At 37.7% G+C, this 13,785-nt stretch overlaps 1 protein-coding gene across 14 annotated transcripts in view; it reads left to right on the top strand.

Annotated features, from left to right (window-relative positions):
- The window catches only part of MAP4K3 (mitogen-activated protein kinase kinase kinase kinase 3), an 82,230-nt gene that overhangs the window by 32,084 nt on the left and 36,361 nt on the right, over window positions 1–13,785 (top strand). For 11 of the 14 annotated variants that reach the window (XR_012622373.1, XR_012622374.1, XR_012622372.1 and 8 more), the window contains 3 exons: window positions 1,470–1,545; window positions 2,550–2,608; window positions 5,257–5,319. Coding sequence is in view for 11 of the 14 variants with exons in the window: in XM_074817419.1 (XP_074673520.1) it covers window positions 1,470–1,545; window positions 2,550–2,608; window positions 5,257–5,319 (198 nt within the window). In the remaining 3 variants the exon portion in view is untranslated. The remainder of the gene's footprint in view (window positions 1–1,469; window positions 1,546–2,549; window positions 2,609–5,256; window positions 5,320–13,785) is intronic. The other 3 variants (XM_074817420.1, XM_074817418.1, XM_074817416.1) reach the window with 1 other exon arrangement.

The raw sequence follows: 13,785 nt of genomic DNA, 5'->3' as shown, positions 1-13,785 counted from the left end.
TGTTCAGTGATTATAGAGAGCTCTGAAGGCTGTTAAAGCAATATTTCTGTAGAAACCAGAAAACTGAAGCTTTCATGAGCGGTCATAAGAAGAAAGGTAGCCGGTTTCAGTGTGCTTCCTGCATGTGAGCTGCTCAGATCAGAGAAACTACAAACTGCCTGTGAGATGTGGGAGAAAATACATACCCATAATCTGTAAGTCTCTTCAGTTTCAAAAAAGATCAAAGTGAACATAAATGGGAGGTGAAACACTATGTACGTATGTGTTGGATCCTGATATAAAGCAAGGAAGTAGTGTGTGACGGAAAGGGGAGAAGGGAAATAATACTTTCAGATAATATTTCAAGGATAAGCTGAGTATTCGTGACTCTTTGTGATAGTAACAGCAGTTGAAATTCTCTAACTCTGTCACTGCTTCATAGTCAAAAGTTGCCAAGTGAAGATTATAATTAGTGTATATATAAAAGCAAAGCTAACATACCAGCACATCAAACTTCTGACACTATTGTCAGATTGCTTTAAAAATTGTGTTGCTGCCACATATTTAACACAGAAACATAGCAAACATTCACTTTTCAGAAATTACTTGGTCTAACATCATGGAGAATGAACTTTTTTTTCTAATGAGTAAGATTTCATTGCAGAGGACGTACTGAGAACGCACTGTTAGTATTCATGTTGCTAATTTGGGGGCCTGATTGTATACAGCAGTCATCTCGTCTTGTACTCTCGTTAAGAAACCTTAAGTTACAGTTTCTAAGAGAACCTGTGGTAGTGGTTGTAGAAAGAAGAGAGAAAACCCGACAGGGACAAAGAAAAGAAAGTCTTTAAAGTTCATGACACTTCATCCTGTAGAGAAATAAATGAAAATCCAGGGAAAAAAGTAAAGTGGAACATAAATATGAAGATGAACTTGGTAGAGATGATGGCCTTACTCTTGCCACACAGCACAAGAGTACCAGGAATACTCATTTCTGTTCAGCTCTGAAAACCTCAGGCTAACTTCTTATCTACTTAAAGAAACTAAGTGATGACTTTTTAGGATTCAGTTTAGGTTAGCAGCTGGGAAGATGACTGAGGTATCTAAACGAAGTAGATGCTGCCAGTAAGTCAGATTTAGTCTTGCTGCTTATTTTGGAAACTACCAATACCCTTAAACAGAAAGGCGCACAAAGTAAATGTTATCTGAGCAAAGATAAATGTTGGCCAGCATTGGCTTTATTTGCTCATATCCAGTGTTTTAAAAACCCTTATCCTGAAGTTGAAGACACTCTATAGATAAAATGTCTCCAAATAATTCTAACTTTAATGTACAGAAACATACATGCAATCTTTATTTTTAGCTTCTGCTTGATTTCTTTCTTTCTTTTTTGATATTATGCTAAAGAAACCCGCTAAAAAACGGGTACATGATACTGGGTTTCAAGTGAGTATATTTTGGTATTGAAGTAGTTTATTTTTCTCTTCTAGCCTCTTGTAGTGCCTCATAGAATTCATTCAACAAGCAGAAATGTGAGAGAAGAAAAGACACGCTCTGAAATAAACTGTAAGCATGTATAATGTGATAACATGAAATATTCTCAAAATAATCATTGATACTTATTTCAACTAGTATCCTGGGTATCTGGCATATATAGAAACATTTTAAATGATAAATAGGAAAATAAAAACATACACTGTTTCACTTATGGATATACATGACTATGCAAAGAAATATTAGTGTAAAATACTTGAATACACCTTTTGTCAACACTTCAGCAAATCTCACTATTGCTTCATCTTAATTGGACAGGACGCAACCTGAGCTCTACTGAGAGCTGATTGGTATAACTTCATATGCCACTTCAGCAAGGGTATTTGGAGTGATGCCAGATTCTGCTGGGTAACAGAATGGCAGAGGAAGTTTCTTCTTCCTTAGTTTAGTATCTTGTAGCTTTTGCTTTTGAATTGAAAGAGTCATGTACAAATCAGGAAGGGAGGAAGATTGAACACTGGCCACTAAAAGCAGACTCCATTCCCCCAATTGTAGTAACTCATTTGCTTGAATTAGAGAAATACTTGGAGATTTAGTTGTCTTTTAAGCTAAAATTGAAGGAAGAAGTGTAAACGAATATCTTCAGAAGGGTTGTAGTAGAAGATGTGATTAGCTCTCTGCAAACTTCATTCAAGGCTCTTCAGTGCTAGTGAGTCTTCCAGAAGAACAGATCCAAGAGTGAATTCACACAGTGGATATGTTTTTTCTGTAAATTACAGCTGTATTGCTTCTCTAAAGGGGGCCCTTCACTGCCCTATTGGCTGAATGGCTTTCCTTGTCCTAATGAGCAGGTGAGACAAACAGTGATTGTGCTGCCTTTGTGATCAAAGAGTACTTCCTGTACCCATTAGTTTCTAGCAGGCACAAGTTCCATATGTCCATGTGTTGGAAGTTTCCCTCAGTGGGGATATGATACACTCATGAAACTGGTTTTTTTCTGTTTTGTTAGCCTTTGGAGCTAAATTTTGTCTAATTCAGTCCAACTTAAATTCTTCTCTTCCTTTTCTCCTCTTCAGTTGGTCAAGTAAAATTTGATCCACCCTTGAGGAAAGAGACAGAGCCACATCATGAATTTGTGAGTAACAAGCAGCATGGGCTATGCTCTGCACGTTATTCCTTGCAGATACCTGTGGAGGAGAAGAAATACAAGATGTGTAACGTACTTCCTTAGCACTACTAAACTTGGTAGCAATTTTTCTGACAAGTAGTAACATACTGGTTCCAAATTTTTGGTGCCACCACATATATGCAGCAAGACCCTTATTTGTGGACTCTGCCAGGTGTGATGTATGAGCTAAGCAACAGCCCTTTGTCTTGTTTCTTCTATACTTTATATCTCATTGCCAAGTATATCATTTCCTTTATTGAGTTATTTTTAATTGTAGAATTACTGTGCATACTCAAATGTTTATCTCCCTTGTGTTTGTATTGACAATGATTGATAATGGAAATAATAAAATTGAGAGCCTGGGAAAGAAGTATGATGCATTTTAAAAAAAATGGATTTTTGTGGGGTTGTTATTTTCCCATGCAAACAATCTTTCTGTGGCCTTGCATCACACCTGAGTCATTCTGAGTCTGGTAGTTGATGTATTCTGGAAAGGCATATTGCCAATGTTTTCCTCCTATGGACCCATCAGTAAAAGGGGTATGAGAACTCAAGCAGTGAAGGAAAAGGCATCGGTGCTGTCTCACGTACATGACTGCAGTAGTTTCCTCTCTTCTACGGGGACTGTTGCTTTCCAGATGTGTGCACTTGAGCAGTTTCTTCACATTCCTGGATAAAAAGGACACTCCTTTGCTTCCTTACTGCAGACTTCTGTGTTCTCTTTGTTCTTCTAAGGCAGGTGTTAAGGTGAGAAAGTTGGCTTAGTACATAGGTGGAAGGGACATTGGCTTTGTTCTAAGTTGGTTTTGGGAAGGGTGTGTACCTAGGAACTTACTACTTCTTCTAGTCTACAAACTATACGTGAGCGGGATTTCTGATGCAGAGTTCCTTGTTCTGTAGTTGTACTGAAATATCCTTCCTGCTGCCTTGTCCTTTGGTAGTGGGTCAGCTGGCTCTGGGTGTATGAGGTTGTGTATAATCTTGCTCTTAGCATCTGTCTGGACAGGTAGTCTGCAGTTTCTAGTGCCTGTTTGAGACAGAGGGGAATAGCTTACCAAATCACACGTAGGACTTAGATAATTATTTCAGATACGTTATTTAGACCTTGATATAACTGCATAACAACATCATTTAGGAGCCCTAGTTATACAAGCGTTTATTAAATATGGTCATGAAGTCAGTGTTGCTACCATAAGCTCATCAATTGCCTCAAAATTATTTTTGAACTGATTCCAAATTAACCCATCTTTGTTTCCCTGTCACATTGTCTGGATTATAAAGAAAAACGATTGGTAGCATTGTATAGTTCAAATTATAATGCTTTTGCTCCTTAAGAAATTTATTTCTACACACACAGAATCATAATTGCAAAAAGATGTTAATGGAGAAGCTGAAGTTTTAAAAATAAGTTTTCCATTTCTTTCTTGTTTTTTCAGTCACTGACTATATAAACCAGTGAGCAGACAACTTCATGGGGCAGAGAAGTGTTTTCATTGCACTTTAGGAATCCGAGTTGCTAAACTGGGGAGAGAGATTTTCTGCAGGGGATTAAAGCAAACTTTTGAGAGCGCTTCTTTGGCAGGTGTTGTAGGAAGGGAGGAATCAAACCTTTTCCTACTTTGTGTGTTAGCAAACAGGACTTTTGCACTTTGGAATCTCAGGAGCTCCTGCTGCTCCAAGAAGGGACTTGAATGATCCATATTAGTTCTGGTGATGAGGAAATATCTTAGTATTGTCTATTCCTGTCAGAGTTTGAATATTTGAAACCCGTCCAAAGAACTTCCCTCATCTCCCTGTCTGTAAGGAAAACCTGTAACTGTTTGTTTGGATCTTTCTGAAAAGGGAAATTAACTGCTCCACTGCTTGTATCAGAATGAAGCATGCAGACCTGATGTGTCCTTTACAGATGAGATAGAACTATGATTTTGAAAATGATGGTGTTTGATCTAGAGACCAAAGAAAAACTATATGCTGTCATTAGATATAGAACCAACAGACAGTTTAAATTGGCATATCAAATGCAAATGAGATCTATTCAAAGAATGGATGCTGTAGCAAAGAGTCTTAGCACAAAGCAGGCAGAGGGAGAAGTTTGTAACAATCTACATGCTCTGGGAGAAGGAGTCTTTTAAGTGAAAGCGGGAGCAAGAGGTGCCTGTCTTTCTCCAGCAGTAACATTGTGGATCCCTTTTCATTAAAGCAGTTCTGACCCATTTGCTTCTGTCTCACCAAAGCATGCTTAAACTTTATGCTTATTTACTTACGGGTATGAGTGCACAAGCCAAAGGACTGGACTGTTGCAGCATGATGAGTTATTGTCAGTGGTGCACTGAGATGTTGAACTGGTACATTCTTGCCTCTTACTGAGGCGGTTTGTCACTCATTACCACAACTCAGGTGATAAACAATAATTTATTATTTTGGTGTGATTTGGTAGTGTTTGGTAATGTGACCATACCCTTAGCTGTGTTTTACCCCCATCCCTGGAACTGTCTTAACATAGTTTGGGTTTCAACTAACAACTTTTTTTAGCAAGAAAATTTCCCTTTCTGTATACCTGGCTTGCAGTCACAATGTTAATAACTTGAGTTTCTTGATCTCTATTTAATGAACAGCCTGACAGTAGCGATTTTTTGGATGATTCAGAAGAAATATACTACACTGCAAGATCTAACCTGGTATTTTTCATCTTATGCCTCTCTTTGTCAGTGTTAGTTTTGTCTTTGTTTTCCTTTTTCAAAGCTCATGTTTTGTCCTGTTTTACTGCTGTTTTCATCTGTAAAAGCTGTTCAATGTAAAGATTAGTCTATACGCATATTTCTGTAATGTAGGAAGGAATTCTTAGTATGTACAGTATTGAAAGTACTTAACCCATATTTGTGTTTAGTTGAATCACTTTTCTAGAACGGGCTCTGTATTATGCACTCATTCTGATTTCTTCATTTAACTGCCTTACAATGCATAACTTGTTAATTTTTTGGAGGGTGATTAAAAATGGAAGAGACATTCTCTTCATATTTTTGTCTGATAGTTCCTTTAAATAGTCCCATGAAAGACTATAAAATTATATAAATGTAAGTTTCTGAATTCTTCAGAGCATAATTATATTACAGAATGAATCTACTTTTAATACAAATAACAGCAAGTGGAGTCATAAGTGTTTTCAGTGGCATTTGGTATCATTTATACTCTTGATACATTTTCCATATTTTCTCTTACTGCACCTGCTAAAAAATGTTTGTTAGCATTGCAGTGTAGAAATTACTCTAGAAAGTGAATTTTCTTATTTCTCTGCTCTTTACACACTATGTAGTTAGAAAAGTAATGCTTTTAAATCTTGGACATCTTCATATACTGTTAAAAAAAAGGCATTCTGATGATACTAGATGAAGAGCATTATTCTGCTAACTTTCTTTGATTTGTGAGATCTTTAATACAAGTGCACTGAGAGGAAAATGGAAAACTGGGGTGTTAGGGAATGTCTTTGGTTTTTTTATGTGATTTTGTTTGTTTGTTTTGGCTTTTTTGTTTGTTTTGTCATCAGTTGGATTGGTGTGACATGAACCTGCCAGTACCATATTTACTGAGAGCTTAGACTGTCTATCCCATTCTTGGAAGGAACTTCCTGTATTGCTTGATTATAAAAATATTTCACAAATTGTTTTGAGATCAGTAGCTTAGATTTCTCTGTATGCAGTGGGACCACTTCCATCCTGTGCAATTGCTCTGGTTTTGGAAATGTGTTTTTCAGTTTGGTTTGGTTTGCTTTGCGTTTGGTTTCCCCTTTTCATTTTATCACTTTTTAAAATCTGCTTTTCAGGTTACTTTCAGTGTTGTCACATATCTTGCTAGCCTAGTATCTGTGGGTCTAAGAGATGAATGAGAATGTGTTTCCTAACTGGACTGTCCTTTCCCATCCTTCTTTTGAGCTGTGCTGTTCAGTACACTCCTCAAAAACAATTACTATGATAAAGCTTATAAAGTACTATTGTTGTCACAATTGTGAGGGGGTTTTTAAAGTTAATGAACAGTACTTTCTGTGGTTCACTGCTTTCTTCACAACCTCCCATGCTCATTGTGTGTGAAATCAGAGGAGAATTCTGATTTGGTGGTAATGCTTCACCCGTTTGTGAGATTTTTGCAGTAAGACCTAATCCTTCTGGAAATTAGAAGAAATATTTATTAGTTGGTTCACACTTCTGTTGTGGACCAGGATATACTAATCAGACTTTCTGTCTTTCTCCTTCCCCCCTCCTGCTCTGACAGTATTGGCTTCAGATATGTTCAGTGAGAAGTGATACATGGATTTTTCAAATGTCATCAAGAGGAAAAGATTATACTTTTTCACAAGCATAGTATATCACTTACTACTGTTGGGCTCTTTCCCATGGTGTTCTACTGGTTTTATAAAATACCTTACGAGCAGCAACTCTTTTGCAGAGCTATGCATCTTGTAAGATCCTACAAAAAAAAAAAAAAAAAGATAAATTGAGGCATATTTTGGGCAGCATGAGTCATAAAAGATATACAGTTGAGGCTGAAAGCAAATTTGGGGAGTGAGTATTTTTACCTATCACCTAGCATTTTCACAGCTGAATGGATCATATGGCAGCTTATGCAGTCACCATGCATGTTACCTTTTAAAAATTTGACACCTACAATGTGCTTACCCTTAAAAACAATTCCTCTCTTTTTCCTTTTCCACCTCTTTCCACCTCTGGTCCTGAAATAGCTACCTGGATCTGCAAGAAAAATGGAGAAATTCAGTACAGGTCTTGTTTGCAAAAAAACTCTGTGTCCAAACCGTAGTATCCCTTCATGCAAATGTCAAACAGACAAGAAGATAGTACTTCTCTCTGCTCTTTTACAAATATACCCCTTTGATTCATATCTAATTAAATAACAGAATATTTTGCTCTAGGTACAAGGCTCTTTGTTTTTTCAGGATAGATCTTTTTTACTTTTTCTGCGACTAGCCAACAAGTTTCTTGGGAACTTACTTTGGTATCTTCCATTGTTTGAGATCTTGTATATGCTCCTTCCTGTCATTTTGAGTTCCTCATGTTTTTATTCTGGTCATTGCACTGTGTTTTGGCAGCTGTTTTCTGGCAATCTCCTTTGCCTCAGGAGCAGCAGAGGTATGCTGGACTCTATTAAAAAAAAAAAAAAAGGTCTTATCTGCACATTAGACTTTACAGGGTAGACATCAAACAAATGCTTCTCCCATATTTTTGGCTGTCTTTCTGTGTACTTTAAAAGCAGTTTTTTGAATACAGACTCAAATATGGTTTAAATCAAAGTAATCTTCTCTAAAAATATGTACACTTTTATTCTAGAACAATTTTTAAGTTTTGTGCTATTGATCCTGGGAGAAGCCCCTGAAAATCCAATGTCTAGCTATAAATGTACAACTGTTCATCTTGTATTGCAGCAGCCACCACAATGACAGTCTCAGGAATCTACATGAGTTGGCATAGTAGGACCAAATTTCTGTCAGTCTAAATGTTTTTGCTGTAATTAAGCATATGTTCAGCAGTAGTCTCAAGTATATGACATCTTGAGGAAAAACGTACAGATTCTTTCAGGTTATTTTTTCCACCAAATCAGCTCCCCATTTGGGTTCCCTGTGTGGCATAGCAAATGGCTGTGTCAGTGTAGTGGAGGGAGGTGCATGGGGTAGAGAGAAGCCAGGAGTAAGGGCTGTTAAACCCAGCTTCTGCAGAGTTGTTGCTGTATGTGCAACTGCATCCACCTCTCAGAGGTGATGTGTTGTACTTATGAGTGGTGGGTTCTGTATGAGAATTTGGCTTCTGGTCCAAGAAGCCCCATTTCTGAGAAACAGAGCTTACTGTTGTTCAGATTCAAAAGTTCTTTTTGAGCAAATAAAAATATTTCACTTAAGTTGCCCTGATGTGCAATGAAATATTGTGGCAAAAGATCTTTCTTCCCTTTCATAGTGAGCTGAAAAATAATTCCAGTTCATATATGGTACTGAGCTGCATACCTTGTTAAGTTATAAATACCATCAGAGAATCACCACAAAAAAATGAGGTGGGAAGGGAACCCCTGGAGATCTCTAGCCTCCTCCTGCTTAAAACAGGGGCAGCTTCCAAGCTAGATCTAGAGATAACTTTGGTCTTGTCCAGTTGAAGTTTGGCTTCTAGGCCCTGTCCCAGGGCTGCACTGCTCCCATGGCGAGGAGTTGGTTTCTTATGGCTGAAGTTTGCATTGCTGGCATTTGTGTGTGTTGCCTCTTGTCCTTTCACTGTGCATCTTGAGAAGAGTCCAGCTCTGTCTTCTCTGTTACAGAGATATCTGTATATTTCTATGTATATATCCTACCCTGTGGGATAGCTGAAGACAGCAATTACTTTCTCCAGGCTACAAAAGTTCTGTTTGTGACATTTGCTTCATCACTTGAACAATCTTTGTGGCCTTCTGCTGACTACCCTCTAATCTGTCAACCTCTTTGTCCTGGGAAGCCCAGAACTGGACATCACATGCAGATGTGGCCTTCCAGGTGCCAAATAGAGGGGGTAACCTGCCTTGGGCTTCACTGTGGTTGGCCACCTGTACCACAAGTGCATGCTGCTGATGTGTAGTCTCCTCCTTTTCTGCTGGGACCTCTAAATCTTTTTCTGCAGAGTTGCCCTTCCTGCCCCCAACCAGCTTGTCTTCAGCTCCTCTTGTTTATGTGGCTGGTCTGTCCTAACTGCAGGACTTTTCACTTGGCTATGTTAAACCTCATGGAGTTTTGTTGCCTACTCCTCCAGCTTGTTGGGGTTCCTCTGACTAGCAGCCCACTCTTTTTTTTTTGTTAGATGATAGTGGTCTCATAATGATGTTGGCCAGCTACCTCAGCACCTTGGATGCATTCCACCTGGTCCTAGTCTGCATCATACTAGCTGATCTGTAACAGTATAGCTAGTGGGTTTTTTTTCTTTGTGTTGGGGAAAAAATTAAATGTTTCTGCATTGGACGGTATTGAATTTAGCCTGGAGTATTTAACACAGAGTGAAGTGTTGAATTCTACCCTTTTAGAAGGTGACGGAGGAGTTGAACAGAACTTTGGTATGTCAGGTTCCAACCTACATTTGTTTTCAGTTGTTACAAACTTAGCATTCATTTTAGACTTCATTAGCAAAGAATTCAGTAAGAGGTTCGCAGTTACCGTGTAGTCTGCACTGTTGCATTTGCCAGATGCATTACACATTTGGTCCTATTTAAATAATTTGGTCATGATTGCGTTTTGGTTTATAAATATATTCTGGGTTTAATAATTTGTACTAGTTTTTGGTAACAATTTTAGGAATGCAGTGTTTCAGGATAGCTGTTCTGTGTTAATTATTTGTGGCAGAAAAACTAAAATATTAGGAGAAGATTGCATTAAAAAGATTGACATAGATAACAGAAAACTTTGCCTAGAGCCTTTTTCTTTGGTTTAAGTAAATTTTCTCCACTACACATGCATACATGTGCTTTGCCTTTGTTACAACCATGAAGATTCCTATCCTACTTAGTTGCAATGTGTTTTTAGAGTTACGTTAGCTATCAACACCGAATTTTAGAGAGAGTCTTCATACCTTGTTCAGCTTTAGATAATGAAATGATGCATGGTCCTTCTGATCAGCAGAAAGTAACTGGAAATTGGGGGAAAGTGCCTAAGGGTTTGGGATGTGGTTTTTTGCTCTCTTTTTCTTCCCTGTATGTTTTGAGTATTTTCTGCCTTGGCAAACATAATTGAAAAAATGAGATGTTCAATATTATTGCTAGGAGGCAGTTTAAAAATGCTGTGTACAATTAATTGGCTGTTGCATTGAGGCCTTACTGTAACTAGTTACGGTAGTGATGTTCTATTATATGAGTATGAAATAGTGCTGTTTATGCCAAGTGGACATTCATAGGTGCATAGAGTGCATAGAGAACTGAAATACAAAGGAAGAGGTGAACAGTGATAGTATAGCAGTAATGCTCAGTCATTCACCAGGGAATAATTATATTTAGCATGTTTAAAAAAATACGCATATAACTTGCTATTTCTGATGTGTTAAGCTAGCCAAAGAAGTTAATGCACTTTTTAATGAAATAAAGGCATTAGCAGTATAGCATATGCATTAGGTATTATTGGGCTCTTTTAAAAATTAATATCCCCTTTTATGAAGCAATGTGATAGGAGTTGCTTAAGCATTTTACTAAGACATGTGTATGTGCCCCCTTGTTTGATATATTAGTAGTCCAAAGGTGGCTTGTATTCTTTCAAATTCAGAGTTTATTCCCCATCACTTTGTGGATTTAAAGTCTTAATTTTGTCACTTCAAATGGTCTTGTTTCTCACTAGATTTCAGGAATGGCAAATGTAGGAAGTAACGGTGAACTGCTGGTTCACTGTACACATTCAGTTTTGGTTTTTGAAGGGCTGATAAAAATATATTTCCAGTACAGCTCAGCCCTGCAGAACAAATTAGGAACATAAGACTGTCAAAGTTACAATAACAATTAATTCATCGTGAAATTCTGCAGAAAATAAATAGCAGTTTTTGAAATTTAAACTGCAGAAGGTACTGTAGATTTGATCATTCCTGGGGAATTTGTTTCGTAGCATAGCCTTACCACCAAATTTGTCTTTGCTTTTGAGGAAATCTTTATACTGTTTTTAGTCATTGATTACTTTGCACACGTGATTTATCTGATGGTGAGATTTGCCTTTCTATATGACTTCGTCATTTATTATTACCCAGGTTGCTGAGAAGAACTGGTAATTATTCCCTGTATTACCTCTTTTCCAAAGTGGTCATTGCTAGCAAATAACACTCTGTCTTGTACAGTTGTGTTGGTTCAGGAATGAGTAACCTGAGGCTGAATGCAGAATAATCTGGGGTTACATCTTTGATTTAATGGCAAGATTATTGACCTCTTCTCATTCCTACTGGCCTGTAGATAATCGAGATTCTCTTGGAAAATGTCTGTCTAGTCAGATTTATTCTGTGTGAATGTTCTCTGATGTAAAAAGAATTTTAATTAATCAGCATTGTATGTATGTTAAATAAAAATATTAATGTAGATTCATAAAGTTGTTGGGTTACTTTAGGGAAGTAGGAGAAGTAACAACTTTTATTAAGCTGGTTGTTGCATCATTTAGTAATTAATGCTAATCTATTCTTCCCAGGGGGAATCCATAACTGATAAGATTTCTGTTTTGTTGAAAAATACCTTTATGTTTGACTTTAAAAAAAACTAATTATACTGGTTGTTCTGATAAAGTAGAACAGCTCACTGGAGGCTTTTCAGGATACGTGCAGCATTTACTGATGTTCTTATATCAAATATGTAGCTAGAAGATTTATAAAATTATAACTTCTGGATATATTTGGAATAGAAGGTAAAGGAAAAATGTGTTACACTTCTTAAGAGCTCTCTAACTCAGTATTTATCTATCAAGAATCCAAAAGAAGGAATTTCACTAACAATAGATTGCTTCACATTTAGAGTGAAAACCAGCACTATTTAAAGGGCTTAGAAGAGCACTAACAAGCCAGTTAAGGCAAAAAATATATCCAATTAGAATCCTAGTCAAAAAATGCTAATAGGCAGCACAATAGTAAATTGAATCAAAAAAACCCTTTTGTCCTTTTAAAGCATTTAAACATAAGTAATTCTGGCAGATGTCATTTTTCATAAAGAAAATTCTAGTAAGGGTTAAAAAGTCTGGTAGCAGATGGCGGCTCTTTATGTTTTATGGGGATTTGCTTATTTTCTCTTATTAATTTTCCTGTCATTGCTGTACAATATATATATTGCACAGTGTGTAAATTAAAATGGATAGATGTTCTGGCTCTGCCCAGCATAAGATCTTTGTTTCCCATTTTTGATTAACGTGTTTTTGCAACATGTAGACAAAATGCTTGTCACTTCAAGGTGAAAATCTCAGATTTCATGATACTGACCTAGGGTTATTTTTTTCAACAACCTCCCAGTCTTTATTCTGTCTTCCTCTTACATAGACTTGCACAACCTGTTTAACCTCCTTGTTTGTGTGTCTGGTGACATCTTATGTTTCTGTTCTTGTTACTTTCTGCTCTAGAGCCTGAATCATCAAAATACCTATGCTTACATGTGGAAGTTTTTGAGATTGCATAGAAGTAATATAAGTACTCACAGCAAAGGAAGTTAAATCTGTTTTTCTGTGTGGTGGATTGGAGTGCATCAATTGGTGGTGAGGACCAGCAGAAAGGAATTGCCTGGATAAGGAGACAGATGTTGGGAGTAATAAAGAGACTGAAATTGTGGAGGGCCTAGGATGGCCTTTCTTGAGGGAAGGAGACTTGCTGAGCTTGTTTGGAATAAGGAGCAGGAGGAGTCAAGATTGGGGCATAGGAGAAGGATGAAACTGTGAAGAAGGAAGATAAGGCAGCAGGAGGGGTCAAAGATACCTGTGACTGAGGCCTGACTCTTTCCACCTGCTGCCTTGCAGAGCCTGGGACATGTTCCTGGAAAGGAGTGAGCCTTCCTCCCCACCAGCACAGCCACTTGTGAGCCCTTCTTTCCTGTCACCTAACTTTCTAGGTCTGCTGACAGATGTCTAGGGGCAACATTGGGTGGCCCTTGTGAGTCAGCTCCATAGAAGTGGATGTGGTTTGGTGGTTTCGGGGTTTTGTCTCATTCTGGAAAAAAGACGTGTAATAAAGTTGTTACGAAGATTGAAAAGTCAGTCTTTCCATGTTTCAGGAAATTCCAACATCAGGATTGCCTTTGCAATTTTTATTTGACCCTCTGATCTGTGCATTCTTTTACATCAAGTAATTGTCAGTTATATACTGGTTTTTCCACAATATCGCGCTTCTCTTGGAAGAATATGGAAAGTCACCGAAGCAATCAGATGCTGCTGGTAGCTGTGGTAGAAACACCCATGTGGAAACTACTACTTGGCTTTACAGAGCAGAATTGAGGGTGCAGTAAACCACCTGGACCTCCTCACTGAGCAGAAAACAATATACATAGCTTTGTATTAAAGTGATTGCCCCCTTCAGACTGGAATTGAAAGCTGCAGTGGCTTCTGCTTCATCGGCTTGGAGCACTGGCAAATCTAGTGAGACTGTTCCTCTGATTTTTAAAAATGCCATTTTGAGAGATCAGCCACATGACTT

The sequence above is a fragment of the Strix aluco genome, chromosome 3 (genome assembly GCF_031877795.1).
Source record: "Strix aluco isolate bStrAlu1 chromosome 3, bStrAlu1.hap1, whole genome shotgun sequence".
NCBI classification, from domain to species: domain Eukaryota; kingdom Metazoa; phylum Chordata; class Aves; order Strigiformes; family Strigidae; genus Strix; species Strix aluco.
This window is presented reverse-complemented; position numbering and strand designations above follow the sequence as displayed.